We start from the raw sequence: 24,334 nt of genomic DNA, 5'->3' as shown, positions 1-24,334 counted from the left end.
TTTAATCTACATGTCAATTGGTTTAACCAGGTCGGTCAAGGCAGCCTTCAGGGCAAGTTTTCAGAATGTATCAGCGATAGTTTCCGAGAAGAGTATGTAATGGAAACTATGAGGGAACAAGCGGTCCTTGATCTGGTCCTGTGTAATGAGGCAGGATTGATGAATGATCTCACAGTTAGGGATCCTCTCGGAAGGAGCGATCACAATATGGCGGAATTTAAAATACAGATGGAGGGTGAGAAGCTAAAATCAAACACTGGTGTTTTGTGCTTAAATAAAGGAGATTACTGGTGGAAGACACCAGTGGGATGCCAGAGCTCCAGGAGAACCAGGAGGCAGAGATGAGTGCAGTGACCATTACAAAGGTGAAGGTTCTGGGGAAACTGAAATGTATGAAGGTGGATAAGTCACCTAGACTGGATGGACAACACCCCAGGGTCCTGAAAGAGATAGCTGAGGAAATTGTGAAGGCATTAGTGATGATCTTTCAGGAATCACTGGAGGCAGGAAGGGTCCCAGAGGACTGGAAGGTGGCTAATGTAACACCACTGTTTAAGAAGGGAGGGAGGCAGAAGCTGGTAAATTATAGGCCGGTTAGCCTGACTTCGATCATTGGTAAGATTTTAGAGTCTGTTATTGAAGATGAGATTGCGAAGTACTTGGAAGTGCATGACAAAATAGGACTGATTAAGCACGGCTTTGTCAAAGGAGGTCGTGTCTGACAAATCTGTTAGAGTTCTTTGAGGAAGTAACAAGCAAGTTAGACAAAGGAGAATCAGTGGACGTGATTTATTTAGATTACCAGAAGGCTTTTGACAAGGTGTTGCATAGGAGACTGTTAAATAAGTTAAAAGCCCATGGTGTTGAGGGTAAGATCTTGGCATGGTTAGAGGATTGGCTGACTGGCAGAAGGCAAAGAGTGGGGATGAAGGGGTCTTTTTAGGATGGCAGCCGGTGACTAGTGGTGTGCCTCAGGGGTCTGTGCTGGGACCACAACTGTTTACAATATTCATTAATGATCTGGAAGAAGCTACTGAAGGCACTGTTGCTAAGTTTGCAGGTGATGACTTCTGGTTGCGGTGATGCGGAGCTAAGCTGCACGTTCGGCAGCTCCCCCTATCAAAGGACTTTCGGGCCTGTTTTAGGGCCCCAAACGGCACTGTTTCGACGATTCCCGGTGGGGGAAGGTGTTTGGAGGTACATTCCCCGTAATTTATGGTGCGCACCCGGAGTGGGGCAAAGGAAAAGGCTGCAGCAGCTCCCCAGAAAAAGCGGGGGAAGGAGGAAAAAATGGCGGCCGGTGGAGCACCCGAGGATTGGTGGAAGTGGGCGCAGAAGCAGCAAGCTGCTCTTCTGCGCTGTTTTGCGGAGCTGAAGGCTGAGTTGCTGGACTCCTTGAATGCGACTACCAACAAGCTGCTTGAGACCCAGACAGCCCAGGGGGCGGCCATTCAGGAGTTGCAGCAGCAGGCCGCTGATTGGGAGGAGGAGGCCGTGGTCCTCGTGGGGAAGGTGGAGATGCACGAGGCACTTCACAAAAAGTGGCAAGACCGCTTGGAGGAGCTGGACGTTCGCTCGAGGCGAAAGAATTTGAGGATCCTGGGCCTGGCGGAGGGGCTGGAGGGGTCAGATCTTCCGTCCTATGTGGCCATGATGCTGAATTAGTTGATGGGGGTAGGGTCCTCCCATTTCCCTCTGGAGCTGGAGGGGGCCCACAGAGTGCTGGCCAGGAGGCCCAAGTCGAATGAACCCCCGTGGGCGGTGCTGGTGCGGTTCCATCGGTTCAGTGACGGGGAGTGTGTGCTGCGCTGGGCCAAGAAGGAGGAGCAGCAAGTGGGAGAATTCGGTAGTGCGAATCTACCAGGACTGGAGTGTGGAGGTGGCTAAGCGGCGGGCCGGGTTTAACCGGACGAAGGCGGTGCTGCATGCCAAGCAGGTCAAATTTGGAAAGTTGCAGCCTGCGCGTCTGTGGGTGACATATAAGGACCGGCACTACTACTTCGAGCCCCCGGAGGAGGCGTGGGCCTTTGTACAGGCGGAGAAGCTGGACTCGAACTAGGGTCTTGGGGCTGCGGGGTCCTGTGTACTACGGTCGTTGCTGTTTTTGCTGTTGCTGTTTTTGTAATTTTGACATGCGTTTTTTATGCTGGTTCTTGCTCTGTTTCCGGGTGGTTCTGTTGGGTATGGTTTTGTGTTATGTGGGGAATGTTGGGGGTTTGTTATTTTTCTTCTGTACGGGGCTGGGGGATGGGGTGGAGCTGGAGTTTGGGAGCTGCGTCAGAAAGGTGGGGTGGGGCAGCGTGAAAGCGCGGGCTTTCCTCTGGTTTCCCGCGCTGCGGGGCAGGAGGGGTGGAGCTGGCGGTGGGGCGTGGCCTCTACTGGCTTTTTCCCGCGCTGAAGCGGTGCCAAGGAGGTGTGGCAGGAGGGGGGGGATGACCCCATGTCGGGAGGGGCCAGGTTTTGGCGGGAGTTGCCGGGGTCAGCAGAAGTCAGCTGACTCACGGAAGTACCATGGAGGGTGCGTCGCGGCTAGGAGGGGTCCTAGCCTGGGGGGGTGGGGGTGGGGGGGGGGGGGGGGGGGGGGGAAATACCGGGTTGGTGCTGGAATGGCCAGGAAGGAGCTGGTGTGGGCCGGGGGGGGTAGAGGAGAGGCGGTATCGTCATGGGGAACGGGTCGGGCGGGGTGTGCTGGCCTGGGGCGAGCAGTCGATGAGCTATGGCTAGTCGGCGGGGAGGGGTGCCCTCTGATCCGGCTGATCACCTGGAACGTGAGGGGGCTGAATGGGCCGGTTAAGCGGGCTTGGGTATTTTCTCATTTGAAGGGGCTGAAGGCGGACGTGGCTATGCTCCAGGAGACCCACTTGAAGGTGGTGGACCAGGTTCGTCTGAGGAAGGGGTGGGTGGGGCAGGTTTTCCACTCAGGATTGGACGCGAAGAACCGGGGGTTGGCGATTCTGGTGGGGAAGAGGGTGGCGTTCGAGGCGTCTGAGGTGGTGGCGGACAAGGAGGTCAGATTTGTTATGGTGAAGGGTAGGCTGCAGGGAGAGAAGGTGGTGCTGGTAAACGTGTATGCCCCGAATTGGGATGATGCTGGCTTTATGAGACGTATGTTGGGCCGCATTCCGGACCTGGAGGCAGGGGGTCTGATCATGGGGGGAGACTTTAACACGGTGCTGGATCCCCCAGTAGACCGGTCCAGTTCAAGGACGGGTAGGAGGCCGGCGGCGGTCAAGGTGCTGAGGGGGTTTATGGACCAGATGGGAGGGGTGGATCCCTGGAGGTTAGAGAGGCCGAGGGCGCGGGAGTATTCTTTTTTTTCCCATGTGCATAGGGTTTACTCCCGAATAGATTTTTTCGTCCTGAGCAGGGGATTGATCCCGAAGGTGCAGGATGCCGAGTATTCGGCCATAGCAATTTCAGACCATGCTCCGCACTGGGTCGATCTGGAAATGGGGGAGGCGCAGGACCAGCGCTAGCTGTGGCGTCTGGCCGTGGGGTTGCTGGCTGATGAGGAGGTGTGTAGGAGGGAAGTATTGAGGGGTATCTTGAGACCAACGACACGGGGTAGATCTCAGTGGGGATGGTTTGGGAGGCTCTGAAGGCAGTGATCCGGGGGGAGCTGATTTCCATCCGGGCCCATAGGGAAAGGAGTGAGAGGAAGGAGAGGGAGAGACTGGTGGGGGAGCTCTTGGATGTGGATCGGAGGTACGCGGAGGCCCCGGAGGAGGGATTGCTGGGGGAACGGCGTAGCTTGCAGGCCAAGTTCGACTTGCTGACCACCACAAAGGCGGAGACACAGTGGAGGAAGGCGCAAGGCGCGGTTTATGAGTATGGGGAGAAGGCGAGCAGGATGTTGGTGCATCAGCTCCGCAGGCGAGATGCGGCTAGGGAAACTGGTGGAGTGATGGATAAGGGTGGGAATATGGTGCGGAAGGGGGCAGAGGTGAACGGGGTCTTTAGGGACTTTTATGAGGAACTGTACCGGTCGGAGCCACAGATTGGGGGGGATGGAGAGCTCCATGAACAAGCTACGTTTCCCAAAGGTGCAGGAGGAGCTGGTGGAGGGGCTGGGGGCGCTGATTGAGTTGGAGGAGCTAGTCAAGGGGATTGGTCAAATGCAGTCAGGAAAGGCGCCGGGGCCGGATGGGTTCCCGGTGGAATTTTATAAAAAGTACGTGGACCTGGTGGGCCCCCTGTTGGTGCGAGCCTTCAATGAGGCATGGGGGGGGAGTCTTTGCCCCCGTCGATGTCACGGGCGCTGATTTCTTTGATCCTGAAGCGGGATAAGGACCCCTTGCAGTGTGGATCCTACAGGCCAATCTCGCTCCTCAATGTGGATGCAAAGTTGCTGGCGCAGATCCTGGCCACCAGGATAGAGGACTGTGTGCCAGGGGTGATACACGAGGATCAGACAGGATTTGTCAAGGGAAGACAGCTTAACACGAATGTGTGGAGATTGTTAAATGTTATTATGATGCCGGCGGTGGAGAGGGAGGCGGAGATAGTGGTGGCGCTGGATGAAGAGAAGGCGTTTGATAGAGTTTAGTGGGGGTACCTGTGGGTGGTGCTGGAGCGGTTTGGATTTGGGGAGGGGTTCATCAAATGGGTGAGGTTGCTGTATGAGGCCCCGATGGCGAGTGTAGTTACTAATGGAAGGAGATCAGAGTACTTCAGGCTCTACCGTGGGACCAGGTAGGGGTGCCCCCTGTCCCCCTTGCTTTTTGCACTGGCGATTGAACCTCAGGCTTTGGCGTTGAGGGAGTCAGGGAGGTGGAGGGTCTCATGCGGGGTGGGGAGGAACATCGTGTATCGCTGTATGCGGACGACCTGCTGCTGTATGTGGCGGACCCAGAGGGGGGAATGCCGGGGGTGATGGAGCTGTTGGCTGAGTTTGGGAGCTTTTCGGGCTATAAGCTGAATCTGGGCAGGAGCGAGGTATTTGTAGTGCACCCGGGTGATCAGGAGGAGGGAATTGGGAGGCTCCCGTTTAAGAGGGCAGTGAAGAGCTTTAGGTACCTGGGGGTGCAGGTGGCCAGGAGTTGGGGGACTCTCCACAAACTTAATTTTACCAAGCTTGTGGAGCAGATGGAGGAGGAATTTAAAAGGTGGGACATGGTGCCGCTATCGCTGGCGGGTAGAGTGCAGTCCATCAAAATGACGGTGCTCCCGAGGTTCTTGTTCCTTTTTCAGTGTTTGCCCACCTTTATCCCTAGGGCCTTTTTTAGAAGGGTGACTAGCAATATCATGAGCTTTGTTTGGGCGCATGGGACCTCGAGGGGGAAGAGGGTCTTCTTGGAGCGGGGTAGAGATGGTGGGGGGCTGGCGCTACCTAATCTCTCGGGGTATTATTGGGCGGCCAATGTGTCGATGGTGTGCAAGTGAGTGATAGAGGGGGAGGGGGCAGCATGGAAACGGTTGGAGATGGCGTCCTGTGGTGGCACAAGCTTGGGCGCCCTGGTAACAGCGCCGTTGCCGCTCCCTCCTACGAGGTATACCACGAGTCCGGTGGTGGCGGTTACCCTCAAGATTTGGGGGCAGTGGAGGCGACATAGGGGGGAAGTGGGGGGCTCGATGGAGGCTCCGCTAAGGGGGAACCATCGGTTCATCCCAGGGAACATTGATGGGGGGTTCCAGGGTTGGCACAGAGCGGGCATCAGTCAGCTGAGGGACCTGTTCATTGATGGGAGGTTTGCGAGCCTGGGGGAGTTGGAGGAGAAATTTGAGCTTCCCTTGGGGAACATGTTCAGGTATCTGCAGGTAAAGGCATTTGCCAGGAGGCAGGTGGAGGGATTCCCTTTGCTTCCCGCGAGGGGGGTGAGTGATAGGGTGCTTTCGGGGGTCTGGGTTGGGGATGGGAAGATACCTGATATCTACAAGGTAATGCAGGAGATGGAGGAGGCGTCAGTAGAGGAGCTAAAGGCTAAGTTGGAGAGGGAGCTGGGGGAACAGATTGAAGATGGGACATGGGCTGATGCCCTGGAAAGGGTTAACTCTTCCTCCTCATGTGCGCGGCTTAGCCTCATCCAATTCAAGGTGCTGCACCGGGCCCACATGTCCGGGTCTAGGATGAGTAGGTTCTTTGGGGGCAAAGACAGGTGTGTCAGGTGTTCAGGGAGTCCAGCGAACCATGCCCATATGTTCTGGGCATGCCTGGCATTGGAGGAGTTCTGGAAGGGGGTGGCGAGGACGGTGTCGAGGGTGGTAGGATCCAGGGTCAAGCCAGACTGGGGACTCGCGATTTTTGGGGTTGCGGTGGAGCCGGGCGTGCAGGAGGCGAGAGAGGCCGGTGTGCTGGCCTTTGCGTCCCTAGTCGCCCGGCGGAGGATCTTGCTACAGTGGAAGGATGCGAGACCTCCAAGCATGGAGACCTGGATTAATGACATGGCGGGATTTATTAAGCTGGAGGAGGTCAAATTCGCCCTGAGAGGATCTGTACAAGGGTTCTTTAGGCGGTGGCAACCTTTCCTCGACTTTCTGGCTCAGCGATAGGGTACTGGGTCAGCAGCAGCAGCAACCCGGTGGGGGGGGGGGGGGGGGGGGGAGGAGAGTTGGGGGGGGGGGGGTTGCCTATGCTTATTTAATTTTAATTTATTTTTAAGTTATCTTGTTGTTTACTGGGTTTGGGGGGGGGGTGGGGGGGTGTGATACATGCGTTGCTACGGTATTGGGGGTGTTATACTTATGTTGTTTTATTGTTGCTTGCTATTGTTTGTTGTTATATTTTCTGTAAAAAATTTAAATAAAAATTATTTATTAAAAAAAGTTTGCAGGTGATACAAAGATCTGTAAAGGGACAGGTAGTATTGAGGAAGCAAGGGGGCTGCAGGAGGACTCGGGCAGGCGAGGAGAGCGGGCAATGAAGTGGCAAATGAAATACAATGTGGAAAAGTGTGAGGTTATGCACTTTGGAAGGAGGAATCTAGGCATAGACTATTTTCTAAATGGAAGTGCTTCGGAAAACAGAGGCACAAAGGGACTTGGGAGTCCTTGTTCACGATTCTCTTCAGGTTAATGTGCAGGTTCAGTTGGAAGTTAAGAAGGCAAATGCAATGTTAGCATTCATGTCAAGGGGGCTGGAATACAAGACCACGGATGTACTTCTGAGGCTGTATAAGGCTCTGGTCAGACTCCATTTGGAGTATAGTGAGCAGTTTAGCGCCCCATATCTAAGAAAGGATGTGCTGGCCTTGGAAAGGGTCCAGAGGAGGTTCACAAGAATGATCCCTGGAATGAAGAACTTGTCATATGAGGAACATTTGAGAACTCTGGGTCTGTACTCGTTGGAGTTCAGAAGGATGAGAGGGGATCTTATTGAAACGTACAAGATACTGTGAGGCCTGAATAGAGTGGACCTGGAGAGGATGTTTCCACTTGTAGGAAAAACTAGAACCAGAGGACACCATCTCAGATTAAAGGGGCGATCCTTTAAAACAGAGATGAGGAGGAATTTTTTCAGCCGGAGGGTGGTGAATCTGTGGAACTCTTTGCCGCAGAAGGCTGTGGAGGCCAATTCACTGAGTGTCTATAAGGCAGAGATAGATAGGTTCTTGATTAATAAGGGGATCAGGGGTTCTGGAGAGAAGGCAGGAGAATGGGGATGAGAAAGATATCAGCCATGATTGAATGGCGGAGCAGACTCGATGGGCCGAGTGGCCTAATTCTGCTCCTGTGTCTTATGGTCTTATGGTCTTATTACAAAGGGATGAAAGAAGAGCTGGCTCAGGTAGACTGAGAGCAAAGGCTTTATGGTGAAACAGTTGAGGAACAGTGGAGAACCTTCCAAGCAATTATTCACAGTGCTCAGCAAACGTTTATCCCAACAAAAAGGAAGGGCAGTAGAAAGAGGGAAATCGACCGTGGATATCTGAGGAAATAAGGGAGAGTTTCAAATTGAAGGAAAAATCATACAAAGTGGCAAAAATTTGTAGGAGATTAGAGGATTGGCAAATCTTTAGGGGGCAACAGAAAGCTACTAAAAAAAACTATAAAGAAGAGTAAGAAAGCTTATGAGAGCAAACTTGCTCAGAATATAAAAACAGATAGTAAAAGTTTCTACAAATATATAAAACAAAAAAGAGTGGCTGAGGTAAATATTGGTCCTTTCGAGGATGAGAAGGGAGATTTAATAATGGGAGATGAGGAAATGGCTGAGGAACTGAACAGGTTTTTTGGGTCGGTCTTCACAGTGGAAGACACAAATAACATGCCAGTGACTGATAGAAATGAGGCTATGACAGGTGAGGACCTTGAGATGATTGTTATCACTAAGGAGGTAGTGATGGGCAAGCTAATGGGCTGATGGTAGACAAATCTCCTGGCCCTGATGGAATGCATCCTAGAGTGCTAAAAGAGATGGCTAGGGAAATTGCAAGTGCACTAGTGATAATTTACCAAAATTCACTAGACTCTGGGATGGTCCGGGCGGATTGGAAATTAGCAAACGTGACACCACTGTTTAAAAAAGGAGGTAGGCAGAAAGCGGGTAATTATAGGCCAGTGAGCTTAACTTCGGTAGTAGGGAAGATACTGGAATCTATCATCAAGGAAGAAATAGCGAGGCACCTGGATAGAAATTGTCCCATTGGACAGATGCAGCATGGGTTCATAAAGGGAAGGTCGTGCCTAACTAATTTAGTGGAATTTTTTTGAGGACATTACTTGTGTGGTAGACAATGGGGAGCCAATGGATGTGATATATCTGGATTTCCAGAAAGCCTTTGACAAGGTGCCACACAAAAGATTGCTGCATCAGATAAAGATGCATGGCATTAAGGGTAAAGTAGTAGCATGGATAGAGGATTGGTTAATTAATAGAAAGCAAAGAGTGGGGATTAATGGGTGTTTCTCTGGTTGGCAATCAGTAGCTAGTGGTGTCCCTCAGGGATCAGTGTTGGGCCCACAATTGTTCACAATTTACATCGTTGATTTGGAGTTGGGGACCAAGGGCAATGTGTCCAAGTTTGCAGATGACACTAAGATGAGTGGTAAAGCAAAAAGTGCAGAGGATATTGGAAGTCTGCAGAGGGATTTAATAGGTTAAGTGAATGGGCTTGGGTCTGGCAGATGGAATACAATGTTGACAAATGTGAGGTTATCCATTTTGGTAGGAATAACAGCAAAAGGGATTATTATTTAAATGGCAAAATATTAAAACATGCTGCTGTGCAGAGAGACATGGGTGTGCTAGTGCATGAGTCGCCAAAAGTTGGTTTACAGGTGCAACAGGTGATTAAGAAGGCAAATGTAATTTTGTCCTCATTGCTAGAGGGATGGAGTTTAAGACTAGGGAGGTTATGCTGCAATTGTATAAGGTGTTAGTGAGGCCACACCTGGAGTATTGTGTTCAATTTTAGTCTACTTACCTGAGAAAGAACATACTGGCACTGGAGGGTGTGCAGATGAGATTCACTAGGTTAATCCCAGAGCTGAAGGGGTTGGATTATGAGGAGAGGTTGAGTAAACTGCGACTGTACTCATTGGAATTTAGAAGGAGGAAGGGAGGATCTTATAAAAACATATAAAATTATGAATGGAATAGATAGGATAGAAGCAGGCAGGTTGTTTCCACTGGTGGCTGAAAGCAGAACTAGGGGGCATAGCCTCAAAATAAGGGGAAGTAGATTTAGGACTGAGCTTAGGAGGAACGTCTTCACCCAAAGGGTTGTGAATCTATGGAATTCCCTGCCCAATGAAACAGTTGAGGCTCCTTCATTAAATGTTTTCAAGATAAAGATAGATAGTTTTTTGAAGAATAAAGGAATAAAGGGTTCTGGCGTTCCTGCGGGAAAGTGGAGCTGAGTGCACAAAAGATCAGCCATGATCTCATTGAATGGCAGAGCAGGCTCGAAAGGCCAGATGGCCTCCTCCTGCTCCTAGTTCTTATGTTCTTATGAAATCAGTCCCATCCCTAAGCATCAACTCATTGGCTCTTTTACGGGTCAAATGGCCTCTTGCTTCACTATTGAGTTGATCTCTTTGTTTCCTTTGGAAGTAAAGGGTGTAGATAAGCATATTAGTTTAGCTACTGGTTTCAGTATTACATAATGTGCTGTTTTTAGCTCTCCCAATCCTGTAAGTAACTTCAGGAATTCTGCTCTGAAGTCTCCTGATTGACCTTCGCTATTGTTCATTTCTTCTATTCTGTGGCTCAGATTCAATTCCATAGATGCCTTTCTACTAAAAAATGAACAAATCTGATCTTGATTTACGTACAGTACTTCAGTAATTACTTGCGGTTTGTGCTGTAAAGTAGCTCTTAATTCTCCATGAACGATCAGCTCTGTTCCTGCTTTTTGCAGGATGGATAGCTGAGGAACTCGCTCGTTTAACAATGGTTCATGTTCTGAAAGAACTGAAACCGCTGCTCCCATACCTAATGTAAAATGCGTCCTGTGACCTTCTGCCAGGATCTCTGCATTCCAGTGAATTTCCATTTACTCCTTTCATCTCTCCAAAGGTATCTGAAAGTCTGTGAATCTTCAATCTCACGGAATTTGTTTCCTTTTACAACCGTCCATGTTTTCCACTGAGACATAGTGGATTTACCGGCTGTTCACGCCGGCGGAAAATTCCTGTCCCACGCTGGTGCACGGGTTTCCCATTGACAGCGGCGGGACCGGTAGATCCCGCTGGCAGGTTGCCTCCCACGCTGAAAAACGCGCAGCAGGGTGGTCGATAAATCCCGCCCATAATGCCTAAAAATGCCCCATCTTTTGCAGCAATGGCATTGCGCATGTTTGGTGGGATACTTCCTGCAGGCGTTCCTTTCTCATCCGCACCAGCAACAGCTAGTCTGAGCTACTACTATCAATTGCTGTTGATGCTGCACATGTCTCCTTCCCTCTATTTTCCCTTTTTTACATTTGATAAATTCAACTGTCTCGGTTACTTGAAGATTCGGGGTGTCTCTCTCTCTTCTGATTCCTGAATCGTCCTGCCTCCTGATCTCAGCTTGCCTACTTAATTGAATAGTATGTGCCAGAGTCTGGTCCCCTTGAGACTGCACGTGATCTGATAATGCATCATCCATTGCTCCGACAGTTATTCTCTTTCAGATTACCATACTCAGTCTTCTGCTAATCAGTATAAATCATTAATAAATGCATCAAGGGCAGCACGGCGGCGCAGTGGTTAGCACTGCTGCCTTATGGCTCCGAGGACCTGGGTACGATCCCGGCCCCGGGTCACTGTCCATGTGGAGTTTCCACATTCTACCCATGTTTGAGTGGGTCTCACCCCCATAGCCCAAAATGTGCAGCGTGGGTGGATTGGCCATGCTAAATTGCACCTTAATTGGGGAAAAAAAATAATTGGGTACTCTAAATTTTTTTAAAAAGTACGTCAGTGATCTCCTGAGCCTCTGGGTAGTGTTTCAATCCCAGTTGAAGTTACAACTGGACGGGAAGATCCAATTTAATAAAAGACGGAGGAAGGAACAGAGTCACAGGACCGCTAATTAGTTTTAACAGCAGTAAAAAAAAGTTATTGAACTTGAAACAATTGGATTATGATAAAATAAGACTCGTCATGGGAGAGTACCTTTAAGAAATAAATGTTGAAGCCGTGTACCTTTAAGAAATAGAGCATCTCATATTACTGAAGTGATGTCAGAGGGGGGAGCTGAGCTCACGTCTGCTTTTAGTTTCAGTTTGCGAGAGAGCAGCTGAAAAGTGCCTGGCTGGTTTGCTGTGAGCTGTTTGAAAGGAGAAAGCCGGGTTTTGAGGAAAAGAACTTGGTGTGTCTCTGTTTTGCAAAAAGCTGCAAGAAGAAAACACAGAACTAGTCTGTTGATGTCTGAAAATCCAAAGACTATAAGTATATTGAATGTAACCTCATGTCTATTGTTAAAGGTGAAGTCTTTTGGAGGTTTGAAGGAACATTTTGAGGGATTATTTAGTGTTGTATTATTTTCAGGGTTATCTTTGAAGTAAGTGATCCAATGTTTATTTAAAATATTAAGTTTAATTCATGGAATAAACATTGTTTTGTGTTTAAAAACCCACGTGTCCATAATTATAATACCACACCTGGGGAAAAAGCCGTGTGCTTCAAAAGCAACAATACATTAAAGGGAGAGGTTTGTTGAACTCCATGATACATTTTGGGGTTCTGAAAACACAGCTCCCATAACAGCCTTCACTGTCCTTAGCTTAACAATTACACACAGGTTTTAAGGTTAACACAGATTGCAAGATGCATCTTCATCTACATGTTCTCATTAACACAAAGTCCCTTTTAAGCACACAAGTTAGCTGTGGTCAAATGCATATACTGTGCTCTGAACCCAACTTAGTGTCTGTGGATTTTTCCTTAGCATTCCCCCAGATAATGATCTCATGAAAGTTTCCGAACTGTACTCCCAGAAACACGCTTTAAAATCTTCTCTCATAACAATGTTTTCCCTAAAGGGGTTTATTTCTGAAAACCAGTCCAGGGGCTGGATTCTCCGCTGGCGAGATGCTCCGATGTGCCGGCAGCCCGGGTTTTCCCGATAGCGTGGGGCTGCCCCACAATGGGAAACCCCATTGACCTGCCGGCGTAACGGAACATCCTGCCGGCAGGGTGAAACAGAAATGTGGCGTGGCGGGATGGAGAATCCAGCTCCAGGTTTTACAAATGCCACTTTTAAATAAAGCTTGTGCTCCACTTTTAACAGTGAATCCTGTTCAGGATTGTACACCAACCCCTTTTCAGGGTTCCGTGCATTAGCTGCTGTGCAAACTGTTTACATTTGTTTTATCTCTCAACTACAAGACTGTGTTAAAATTACATCAAATGTCCAATCTACCTATTATGTCTGCTGTCCCACTTTAAATCTAGTTACTACATTTGTGCCTTTAACTCAAAGCACTTTCTTTATTCTTCTGATCAATATCTCTGTTCTTTTGACTCCAGCCATCTTTAAAACTCTCTTTGTCCCAATTCCCTGGTTATCTCAACCCTGTCTTGTGCTTTAGGAATCCTGCCTCTTTGCAGCTACGGGCGGCAGGGTAGCATAGTGGTTAGCACTGTTACTTCACAGTGCCAGGGTCCGGGTTTGATTCCTGGTTTGGGTCAGTCTGTGCAGAGTCTGCACGTTCTCCCTGTGTCTGCGTGGGTTTCCTCTGGGTGCTCTGGTTTCCTCCCACAAGTCCTAAAAGACGTGCTTGTTCGGTGAATTGAACATTCTGAATTCTCCCTCCGTGTACCCGAACAGGCGTCGGAGTATGGCGACTAGGGGATTTTCACAGTAACTTCATTGCAGTGTAATGGAAGCCTACTTCTTACACTAATAAAGAGTATTATTCTAAGCTCCTGTCTTGTCCTGCCAGTCTTTCTTCTGGCAGAGTTGAGAGATGTTCACTCCCCGAGGTCCTGTCTCCAACTTTTCTGGCTTCTAGTTAAAACTAAGAAGAAAGGAAAGATCTTCCTTCTGGAATGTGACCTCCTGTTGCTAAGCAATGAATTACTTCTGACTAGGCGGCACGGTGTCACAGTGGTTAGCACTGCTGTCTCACAGCACCAGGGACCCAGGTTCGATTCCGACCTAGGGTGACTGTCTGGGTGGAGTTTGCACATCCTCCCCTTATCTGCGTGGGTTTCCTCCAGGTGCTCCGGTTTCCTCCCACAGCCCAAAGATGCAGGTTAGGTGGATTGGCCATGCTAAATTGCTCCTAGATGGTGTTACTGGGCTAGAGTGGGGGGATTGGGCCAAGGTAGCGTGCTTTGTCAGAATAACGGTGCAGACCCGATGGGCTGAATGGCCTCATTCTGCACTGTAGGGTTTCTATGGTCTATAAATACAGGTAATACTTTTCATACTGTAGCCCTCTCTAAGCACAATAGAGACACAGGTGAAACTGAACCATCCCCCAAATATGCAAATACCATTGTCCTGCATGAATCTCACTATAGCTTTTACTCGTCCATGCAGAGAAACATTGAATTAAACCCACTTAATGCTATATCTTATTATTGTTTACCAATACAAATCCATTAAAACTACCTTTATTTTCCTAACAGTAGGTTTAATTAACTTTGCTCTTTCCACAATCATGTTCTTGCTGGAAGTGAAATAAGGTTCCAACGCAACAATAACTTCAGTGTAACTTTACCCTGATTGATCCCCAGGGTAACTAAAATATCATCCACACAGTCATCTAATGTGTACAAAAGTGTGATGACCCACTCACACTCTGGCTCTGCTGTGAGATTCAATGAATTGTGAAAGAAAATCCTTCCTCAAATAAGGAGACCAAAACTGCACACAATGTTTCAGTGTTGGCTTCACTAAGCTCTGTATAATTACAGCAAGACATCCCTGCTCCTCTATTCAAATCCTCTCATTGTGGAGGCCAACGTACCATTTCTTTACCACCTACTGCACCTGCATGCTTACCTTCAGCGACTGGTGTGCGAGGTCACCCAGGTCTCATTGCATATTCTCCTCTCCCAATTGATGGCCACTCATTTAATAATCTGTCTACCTATTTCTGCTACCAAAGTGGATAACCTCACATTTGTCCAAATTATACTGCATCTGCTGTGCATTTATCCACTTGCTCACTGTGCCCAAATCACACTGAAGCATCTCTACACCCTCCTCACAGCTCATATTCCCACCCAGCTTTGTGTCATCTACAAATTTGGGAATATTACATTTTGTTCCCTCGTCTAAATTATTAATATATATTGCGAATAGCTCGGGTCCCAGCACCTTGCAATACTCAACTAGTCATTGCCTGATGTTTGAAAAGGACCCACTTATTCCTACTTTTTCTTCCCACTCTTTTTCCTGTCTGCGACAGCAGTTTAAGTCCAACTGTAGTGTCTGAAAAAACAGAAAGATTTTCAGGTTGTTCCTGAAAGAGTCTCTCTCCAAAGGTCTGCACAGAGAAGCAACTAACCCTGATTGTTAACTTTATTTATAAGTGGCATTTGAACTGTATTGGGTTGCTTAATTGGAATACACAGTGGCAGGTGTAAATAATAAATTAAAGTAAATTGAAGTTTTTTTTCCATTTAACAACTGTTTTAACTATTAATTGTAAAACTATTTTTTTTTGTTAATATTTTCCAAACTATTTTTGTGTCACCTTCAAATTTACCGAACATGCCTTCACTCCTATCATCTGAGCCATTGATACAAATTGTAAAAAGTTGAGACCCCAGCACAGACCTCGACGGGACCCCACTGCTCACACAGTCAATTAGAAAAAGACCCATTTATGCAGACTCTCTTTTTTCTGCCAGCTAGCCAATCTTCTATTCATGCTATCATGTACCGCAACATCACAAGCTTTTGCACCATACAATATTTACCTCCATCCTAAACAACACAAGCATTATTCAAAAGTCTTTAGCCAGGTACCGTCAAACATTATTACGTTAACTAATGCAGTTTTATTAAACTGAATTTGAATTGCTATGGTTGACATTAAAACTCACATTCATCAGCATTGCTATTATAGGCTATGGATTACTAGTCTTGAATGTAACTACAAAAAGCAAAATGCAGCAGATGCTGGAGATCTGAAATAAAATCAGAAAATGCTGGAAAAGCTCAGCAGGTCTGGCAGCATCTGTGGAGGGAGAAACAGGGACAACGTTTTGAGTTCAATTTGACTCTTCTCAATGAACAAACCCATACTTTATTCGTTTACCATTCTCACTCTCTTTCATTCCACGGCATTGTTGCAATGTAATCTTTCCCGCCCACTAACCTATCACTGACCTTCCCTTTTTGCTACACCTGACCTTCCCCATTATTAACAGCATAAAACCCATTACATTTCTGCCTCTCTTCAGTTCTGAAGAAGCCATATTGGGCTTGAACCATTGGGCGGGATTTTCCACTCAGGGCCAAAGTCCAGTGGCGGGAATGGGAAGTCAGAGGCACTTCCGCTGAAGAGCAGGGCGAGGGGGCACGTTGAATTAAGCGTTGTTCACTGAATTAATTATGTAGTGGGGAAGCATGACGTCACATCATGTGGTGGGGGAGGCAGGAAATCACCCATTCTGCTGTCATGTCTGGGTGCCACATTTATAATGCACCAGACAGCCATTGATTCATCGAACGTGGAGACCAGGACCTCGAGATGGCTTCCAGAAATCAGAAAACACCAGCCCCACGCTTCAGTCCTGCCTCCCTGTAGACTCTGCTGTAGACTGCGGAGTACAGGAGGGAGGTCTTCTCCAGAGCTGGGAGCAGAGGCCAACCTGACTCACTTTATTGGCCTGCGAGGTCGTCAGAGTGGTCAATGCCACAAGGGTGCAGAGGAGGACTGCCCTGCATTGCGGGAAGAGTTAAGCTGCACTTCCAGGGGAAGTGAATCCACTGCTCTCTATCCTCGTCTCATCATTTACGGGATCTGTCAAGTGATGTGGGTGTCAATGGTGAGGCCCACAGCACCTGCGTTGCAGACCCAGCCACATTGAAGGCACAGTCGCTCATGGAGGGATGGGAACATTGAAGTAAAGGGAAAATTGCATTGCTGTTGATTCCATGCCTCTTCTGCCCTTGTCCTTCTGGCTGCCAGAGCTTACAGGTCTGGAGGGGGCTGCTGAAGTACCCGTGGGGACTAGCAGCACTGCATCATTCACATAACTGTCAGAGCACATCCAGCTGCCAACAGGCTGGTGGTGGAGGGACTGAATGTTGAGGGACTAGATGGGGTGTCAATCAAATGACTAGGATGTTGCCTGGTATGGAGGGAAGGTCTTACGAGGAAAGGCTCAGGGACTTGAGGTTGTTTTCGTTAGAGAGGAGAAGGCTGAGAGGTGACTTAATAGAGACATATAAGATAGTCAGAGGGTTAGATAGGGTGGACAGTGAAAGTCTTTTTCCTCGGATGGTGATGACCAACACGAGGGGACATAGCTTTAAATTGAGGGGTGGTAGATATAGGACAGATGTCAGAGGCAGTTTCTTTACTCAGAGAGTAGTAGGGGTGTGGAACGCCCTGCCTGCAACAGTAGTTTGCCAACTCGCCAACTTTAAGGGCATTTAAGTGGTCACTGGATAGACATATGGATGAAAATGGAATAGTGTAGGTCAGATAGGCTTCAGATGGTTTCACAGGTCAGCGCAACATCGAGGACCAAAGGGCCCGTACTGCGCTGTAATGTTCTATGTTCTATGAATTGGCATGGTTGGTGTACAGCTTCCTGAGTGATGTTGCAGTTATGCTTATTCAGGTATTAAGTGGACAATACTCCCTAAAATTCCTCACTTATGTCTTGTGGATGGTGGGCAGGCTTTGGGAGTCATGAGTTCATTTATCAGCCACAGAAATAGTTGCATACAAAGCGTTCACAATCCATTTGTCTATTTTTACACAGGAGATGACAGTACACCGTTGTGTTCTGTGATCTTGTCTTGCAAAGATTCCACAGAACTGCTGGTGATTTAACCAGAACGATGTTTTATTGATGTACATGTGGCAAGGTAACGATCAGAATGTAATAAAGACCAAGTTATCACATAGTTACATTAGACTCTCCAGGAACTATCCTTATGTGCTGCTGTTCTTGCAACCCTTACAACCTTCTGCTGGTGGTCGGATGTCACCTGACTGATGTCTGATGCCGCCTGCTGGTGGGAGGTCACACTGCTGATTTATCTGCAGGTATATCACAACATGTACAACAGGTATGAGGGAGAGAAGACAGGAGGGGTGTGCCCCTCACACAATCCGAGCAGGGGAGGACTGTGACTGTGCAAATACTGATCAGCCTTCTCCAAGCATCAAGTAAGGAGGTAAATTGGAACCTGGGGGTAAAGCTCTGTGCAATGCATGAGGTTGCTGTAGCCATGGGTCAGCTATTGCCAGCGGCTATGCTAAAGGAGGATGGGGAACCTCCAGATACCCCTTTCCTCAAGGAGTCAGGGAGGGGCTCTCAGGCACCCTCAGGGAGGAGGAGCGTCAGATGGACATATCTGTGTCTTCCACCGAGGACTCCCCAAGTATGTCCAGGCATTCTGAGTCCCCTGTGCCTGTAATCCCATCAACCCCAGCCTCTGGGGCTGCTGAGGGTGCACCTGTCCCAGAGCAGGCGGCCCAAGAAAGGGCTGAGCCCTTCAGAGGATGCTCGCCAAAGTCATTAGGCTGACTCCAACTCTGCTGAGGATGTCAGGGAAGCACATAGACACAGTGGTAGGATAAGAAAAAGTAACAAATATTAAGTTTACATTGTAAATAGATTTTGCACCGTTGTAAATTTCTTAATCACTGTACCTCACGGAAATCTCCAGGGCTTTTCTTGCAGCTGTTTGTGTTATTGCCCGTGGCCAACATCCTTGCACCCCCACTCTCTCAAGTGGGGGACTAAAGTTGGGTCTATGGCCCCTGAATCATGACTGAGCATGGAGGCATCGCACTTTTCCAAGGCTCTTACAAGCCATGTGCAAGAAACCTCGCACTCACACCGTTCCCCTTCCCTCCGCTTTCCTTTGGAGTCTATAGATAGACCTTTCCCTTGTCAGGATGGATTATCAAGGTTCATCTTCAGTTGTCCAGTTAAGCTGACCTTCAGCTCCACCCTCATGATGACCCTCCTTGCACATCGAGGGCACTGACACTCTAATCTACCTTCGCATGAGGATCATGCCCGTCACATTTCAAACTGTCTCCAACACCTTGTACCCTCCTACTGTAACCCACCCCTCCCCTCCATAACCACTTAACCCATGAGTGTTACCTTCACCCTCCCCTTGGTCACCCTTGAACCTCGTGCTATCACCCTAGAGCCCATCATCATTACGCTTCAAATGTCCTCCCTCTCCGATGTGCCTATCACCTGTCACATTCCCCATGCCCACCCTAATCCTGCTCACTCCCAAGATTCAAACTTTTTCTTGCTACCAACCACCCAGATGAGACCTACACCTACCACAGACAGACTCTCACCCGAACCACATCCCACTGCTCCCATCACATTTACAAGGCCCTCCAATTACAAGGGAAGCATGGTAGCATAGTGGTTAGCACTGTGGCTTCACAGCACCAGGGTCACAGGTTTGATTCCCTGCTGGGTTACTGTCTGTGCGTAGTCTGCACATTCTCCCCGTGCCTGCGTGGGCTTCTTTAGCACAGTGGGCTAAACAGCTGGCTTTTAATGCAGAACAATGCCAGCAGCGCGGGTTCAATTCCCGTACCAGCCTCTCCGAACAGGCATGTGGCGACTAAGGGCTTTTCACAGTAACTTCATTGAAGCCTACTTGTGACTATACGCGATTATTATAGGGGCTGGTTTAGCACACTGGGCTAAATTGCTGGCTTTTAAAGCAGACCAAGGCAGGCCAGAAGCACGGTTCAATTCCTGTACCACCTCCCCGAACAGGTGCCGGAATGTGGCAACTAGGGGCTTTTCACAGTAACTTCATTGAAGCCTACTCGTGACAATAACCGATTTTCATTTCATTCATTCGTTTCATTTTTCATTTCCTCCGGGTGCTACGGTTTCCTCCCACAGTCCAAAGACGTGCAGGTTAAGGTGGATTAGCGTCCAGAAAGGTTAGGAGGGGTTATTGGGTTCCGGGGATAGGGTGGAAGTGAGGGCTTAAGTGGGTCGGCGCAGAATCAATGGGCCAAATGGCCTCTTTCTGCATTGTATGTTCTATGTTCTATATTCCCACCACCAGTACCCTCGGTTCCCCCCCCCCCCCCCCCCGCCCCACCCCACTTCCAGCATCGACAGCACAGTCCCTTCCCTTTGAACATTCAGCACTCTCCTTTAAGTCTCCCTGGTTTCCCACTCACCAACCCCCCTAAGACTCCCTGTTTATTTGGCCTCTTTCTCTCCTTCTCATGTGACACTCCAGCTTTGTTTTCCGACCACACCCCCCGCACCCATTTTCTCTTCCAGCACTTCCCCAGTTGTCGTGCAGGTTACCTCTGTGTGACCATCTCTGGTGATCCGAACTGCGGCTTTTCGGCTCAGTGCTGTTTCACGATGTGAGCGTCACAATGGTCCGATTGTGAATTGGATCAGGGTGAATTCCCGCTGGCCGGTGGGAGGATATGCTGGCGGGGACAGGGAAATATTCTGGGAATCTGCTGCGGATTTGACTACCATTAATAAGGCACCAATCCGCTCCATGATTCACCTTCAGCAGAAATGGTGGTGCACCATTATCCCGCCATGACAGTCGGGATCGCAAGTTCCTGCTATCGTTTCTGGTGAAACAGAGGGCGCGATTTTCTTATCGCCAACACTGGGAGCGGAAATTCCTGATAGAGGTCAATGGATCATATCCGTCTTGATTACCATCCCGCCCCTGACGATAACCACGGTGGGTATGACTGGAAAATCTTCGGTTCGATTCTTTTCTTCCCCACGGTTCTCTGCCACTGCCCGCCTCGAACCCCACCGCTGGCATGAGGGGAAGATTACGCCTATTAACTCTGCTTCCTCTCCACAGATGCGGCCAGACTTACTGACATTCCCGAGTAGTTTTGGGGCGGATTCTCCACGAACTGGTGGGGCGGGCCACTCCGGCGCCGAGGAGTGGCGTGAACCACTCTAGCATCGGGCCACCCTGAAGGTGCGCCGGAGTGTTTGGTGCCGCGCCAGTCGCCGCGGAAGGTCTTGGCGCCACGCCAACCGGTGCCGAAGGGCCTCCACCAGTCGGTGCGAGTTGGCGCATGCGCAGGTGCGCCAGCGCGTGCCGGCGTCATCCCAGTGCATGCGCAGGGGGGTTCTTCTCCGCACCAGCCATGGCAGAGGTTGACAGCGGCCGGTGTGGAGGGAAAGAGTGCCCCCACGGCACAGGCCCGCCCATGGATCGGTGGGCCCCGGCAACCCCTGGGGCCAGATCCCCCGTGCACCCCCCCTCCGAGGACTCTGCAGGCCGCCCTTGGAGCCAGGTCCCACCGGTAAGGACCGGATGTGATTTATGCCGGCGGTACCCGCCGAAAACGGGTGGCCATTCTGCCCATCGTGAGCCGGAGAATGGCCGGGGGGGGGGGGGCACTGCCAGCCGCCTCCAACCAGCGCGGCGCGATTCCCACCTCCGCCAAAACCCCATCAGCGGAGAATACGGCAGCCGGCGGGGGGCGGAATTCATGCTGCTGCCCCCCCCCACCCCGGTGATTCTCCGACCCGGCGGGTGGTCGGAGAATCCCACCCTTTATTTTGATTATTTATCCTGGCAGTTGAAAGCACTGTCGATGAACCTGTAACGTGGCAGGAGCGAGTGTCACAGTGGGAGGGGAAGATGAGAAAATGGGAAGGAGAGAAAATGCATCTATCTGTTGACAATGATTTTAATAATGCAAAAGGAAGCGCACAAATATGTGCACAAACTGGCCGGCCGAGAAATATGTATCTCAGAATGAAAAGTGTCAGGGCTGCAGATAGAGGCAGTATATATTTTAACGAGCTGTTTGAACGGTCCACAAGGGATAACAGGATTTTATTGAGGTTCTCTATATTTGTGATTGGAATGATGTGTCAAATGCCAGATTTATTAGTTAAGAGCCTCATACATTATTGAAAAGTTTCTAGTATACGAGGATACTGCCGCCTCTGTCCCTGATAACGATACACAGTTGAAATTCTAGTGAGGAAATTTGTGCTCACTGACGGTTTAGTGGTTTGTGCGTTTAATAATTTAAGTCTGGTGCATCTAAGCCTGTGGAAAAAAAAATCCCGATTTAAAACACGTGGCTGCAGAAAAATGTTCAAGGTTCTCGTGAAATGTTAGCCAGCAGAACACGCTTTTCTTTTTCTCTGCAAACAACAACTTCCTTCAGGCCTGTATCCTAATCATTGGACACAGTAAACCAAAGTGATGCCAAAATACAACTCTGGGCATCATCACTAACATGTTGATAAACTGCCTTCACTTCCTACCCTCTCTTTAGGACCTTTTCGAACATGCGGAGGTGGTGGGGAAGTGGTAATTTCTCTCGGCTAGTAATCCAGAGACCCAGGTGAATGCTCTGGGGGCATGCGTACAAATCCTATTTGAAATTTAAAATCAGTGAATAAGTCTGGATCTGAAAGCTAGTCCCTGTCAAATCCCCTCTTCTCTTAGCCTTTTTCTCTCCAAGGAGAACCGTCCCAACTTCTCCAATCTAACAAATTTAAATCAGACTCTGTTTCTCCCATTGTACTGGTTTTATTTGAATTTTCTACCCTCTCTCTAATTCCATACGACCCGATCTTCTCTAAATTCCTTGTTTGGAGATTAATAATCAGTTGAGGGAAGAATGTTGGCCAGGTGATCAGGACAACACCTTACTATTTTTCTATGGCACCAGGAGACTTTTGACATCCTAGCAACAGTCAAAACAAAGTTTCCTTATTGGCTGAGGTCCTGGGATGGGGTCTGAGCTAGGAGCAGGAGTAGGCCATCTGGCCCCTCAAGCCTGCTCTGCCATTCAACGAGATCATGGCTGATCTTTTGTGGACTCAGCTCCACTTTCCGACCCAAACACCCTTAATCCCTTTATTCTTCAAAAAACTATCTATCTTTATCTTAAAAACATTTAATGAAGGAGCCTCAACTGCTTCACTGGGCAAGGAATTCCATAGATTCACAACCCTTTGGGTGACGAAGTTCCACCTAAACTCAGTCCTAAATCTACTTCCCCTTATTTTGAGGCTATGTCCCCTAGTTCTGCTTTCACCCGCCAGTGGAAAAAACCTGCCACATCTATCCTATCTATTCCCTTCATAATTTTATATGTTTCTATAAGATCCCCCCTCATCCTTCTAAATTCCAACGAGTACAGTCCCAGTCTACTCAACCTCTCCTCGTAATCCAACCCCCTCAACTCTGGGATTAACCTAGTGAATCTCCTCTGCACACCCTCCAGCGCCAGTATGTCCTTTCTCAGATAAGGAGACCAAAACTGAACACAATACTCCAGGTGTGGCCTCACTAACACCTTATACAATTGCAGCATAACCTCCCCCGTCATAAACTCCATCCCTCTAGCAATGAAGGACAAAACTCCATTTGCCTTCTTAATCACTTGTTGCACCTGCAAACCGACTTTTTGCGACTCATGCACTAGCACACCCAGGTCTCTCTGCACAGCGGCATGTTTTAATATTTTATCATTTAAATAATAATCCCTTTTGCTGTTATTACTAACCTTGTGACTGGGAGGCCAGTGTGCCAACAATTGAGCCAAACAGCCGCTTTAGTCCCAAATTCAGGACTGTATTAGAGATGGTTCTGTTGCTGTTGCTAATGATGCATTCTAACTAAGCATTGGATTTTAAAAAAAACTCAAGACCATTTCCCACAGGATGAATCTTAAAGCGTAGCTCATCTCTTTTGCAGGTTGATGAATTACTAGATACGTCGAAAATCAACACTGTATGTTTGCATTCTTTTGCACGCTAAAGCTCAAGTCATACCTGTATTGTAATGTTTCGTACAGTATCGCAAATCTTTCTCTTCTTTAAGGAGGAACTGCGGTAAGGTTAGTCCATCTGCAGTTTGCACTGGTTTATCTTCATCCCATTCAAAGATCAGATCATTCATTGTGTAACCAACTGAAGAAAGAAAGTAAGTGTAAATTTCAGTGATGGCAAAGACCCACAGTTGTCAAACTTACTTTGGTGTGAGTGTGAATTAAACACAGAGACAATAAGTGGAAGCTTGCACACATCCTCCTTCCCGCAACCTGTTTCCTGGTGGCGGAAATGTTCCGCGATTGCCCGCCTTTGGGATCTTCCAGTGCCGACTTCGGCGTTTTGTGCGTCATCCCGTTTCCGGGGAATCCGTCATGTGCAGAGCGGGGCTGGGGGTTGGATTGGGGGTAGCTTCGTCAGGACCAGAAGATCCCAATCGCAGGAAGGGTGGAAAATCTCAACCAAAAAGTTGGTCCCCACCCAGCGCTCATACGGAGATGTGCTATTTCTTAAAAACGACATAATTATAAACTGCGATTGCATGTTAGCTGGCAAAGCTGACTTCTACCTCATTGCTACATGGGGGTTGGAGACCGGTGGCAGATATTTAAAAAAAAGCCAATGGAAGCCGAAGTGGGAAAGAACACAGGAGAGTGGAAGAGCATTTCTGAGAAAATGGAAAGATATGGGAATGTGTGGAATTTAAGGAAAAAGAGCAATTGAACATTTGAAGACATTTTACACCAGTGGAAGAGATAAAGGGTGCTCGGAATCAGGGTCTGTGCAGATATGAATAGGACAACCAGTCAGTCTTGTTTTCATTATTCCCCCTTTCTTACCTAAATAGGAATGTGAGCAATGAGCAGACATGATGGCCTTGGTTCTATTCCACTGCCCTTGCGCATTCCCTTTATATATTTCTTCCTATTTAAAATCTTGATCTATTCCTCTTTTAGAAGGTATTATGGATTTTTTGGTTGGGAGT

At 48.5% G+C, this 24,334-nt stretch overlaps 1 protein-coding gene across 2 annotated transcripts in view; it reads right to left on the bottom strand.

Annotated features, from left to right (window-relative positions):
* Window positions 1–24,334, bottom strand: part of glra3 (glycine receptor, alpha 3) — a 291,131-nt gene that overhangs the window by 49,912 nt on the left and 216,885 nt on the right. For both annotated transcript variants that reach the window (XM_038805770.1, XM_038805771.1), the window contains exon 6: window positions 23,353–23,490. In XM_038805770.1, the coding sequence (XP_038661698.1) occupies window positions 23,353–23,490 (138 nt within the window). The remainder of the gene's footprint in view (window positions 1–23,352; window positions 23,491–24,334) is intronic.

The sequence above is a fragment of the Scyliorhinus canicula genome, chromosome 8 (genome assembly GCF_902713615.1).
Source record: "Scyliorhinus canicula chromosome 8, sScyCan1.1, whole genome shotgun sequence".
NCBI lineage: Eukaryota > Metazoa > Chordata > Chondrichthyes > Carcharhiniformes > Scyliorhinidae > Scyliorhinus > Scyliorhinus canicula.
Note: the sequence above shows the minus strand (reverse complement) of the source record. Positions and strands in the feature narration are given on the sequence as shown.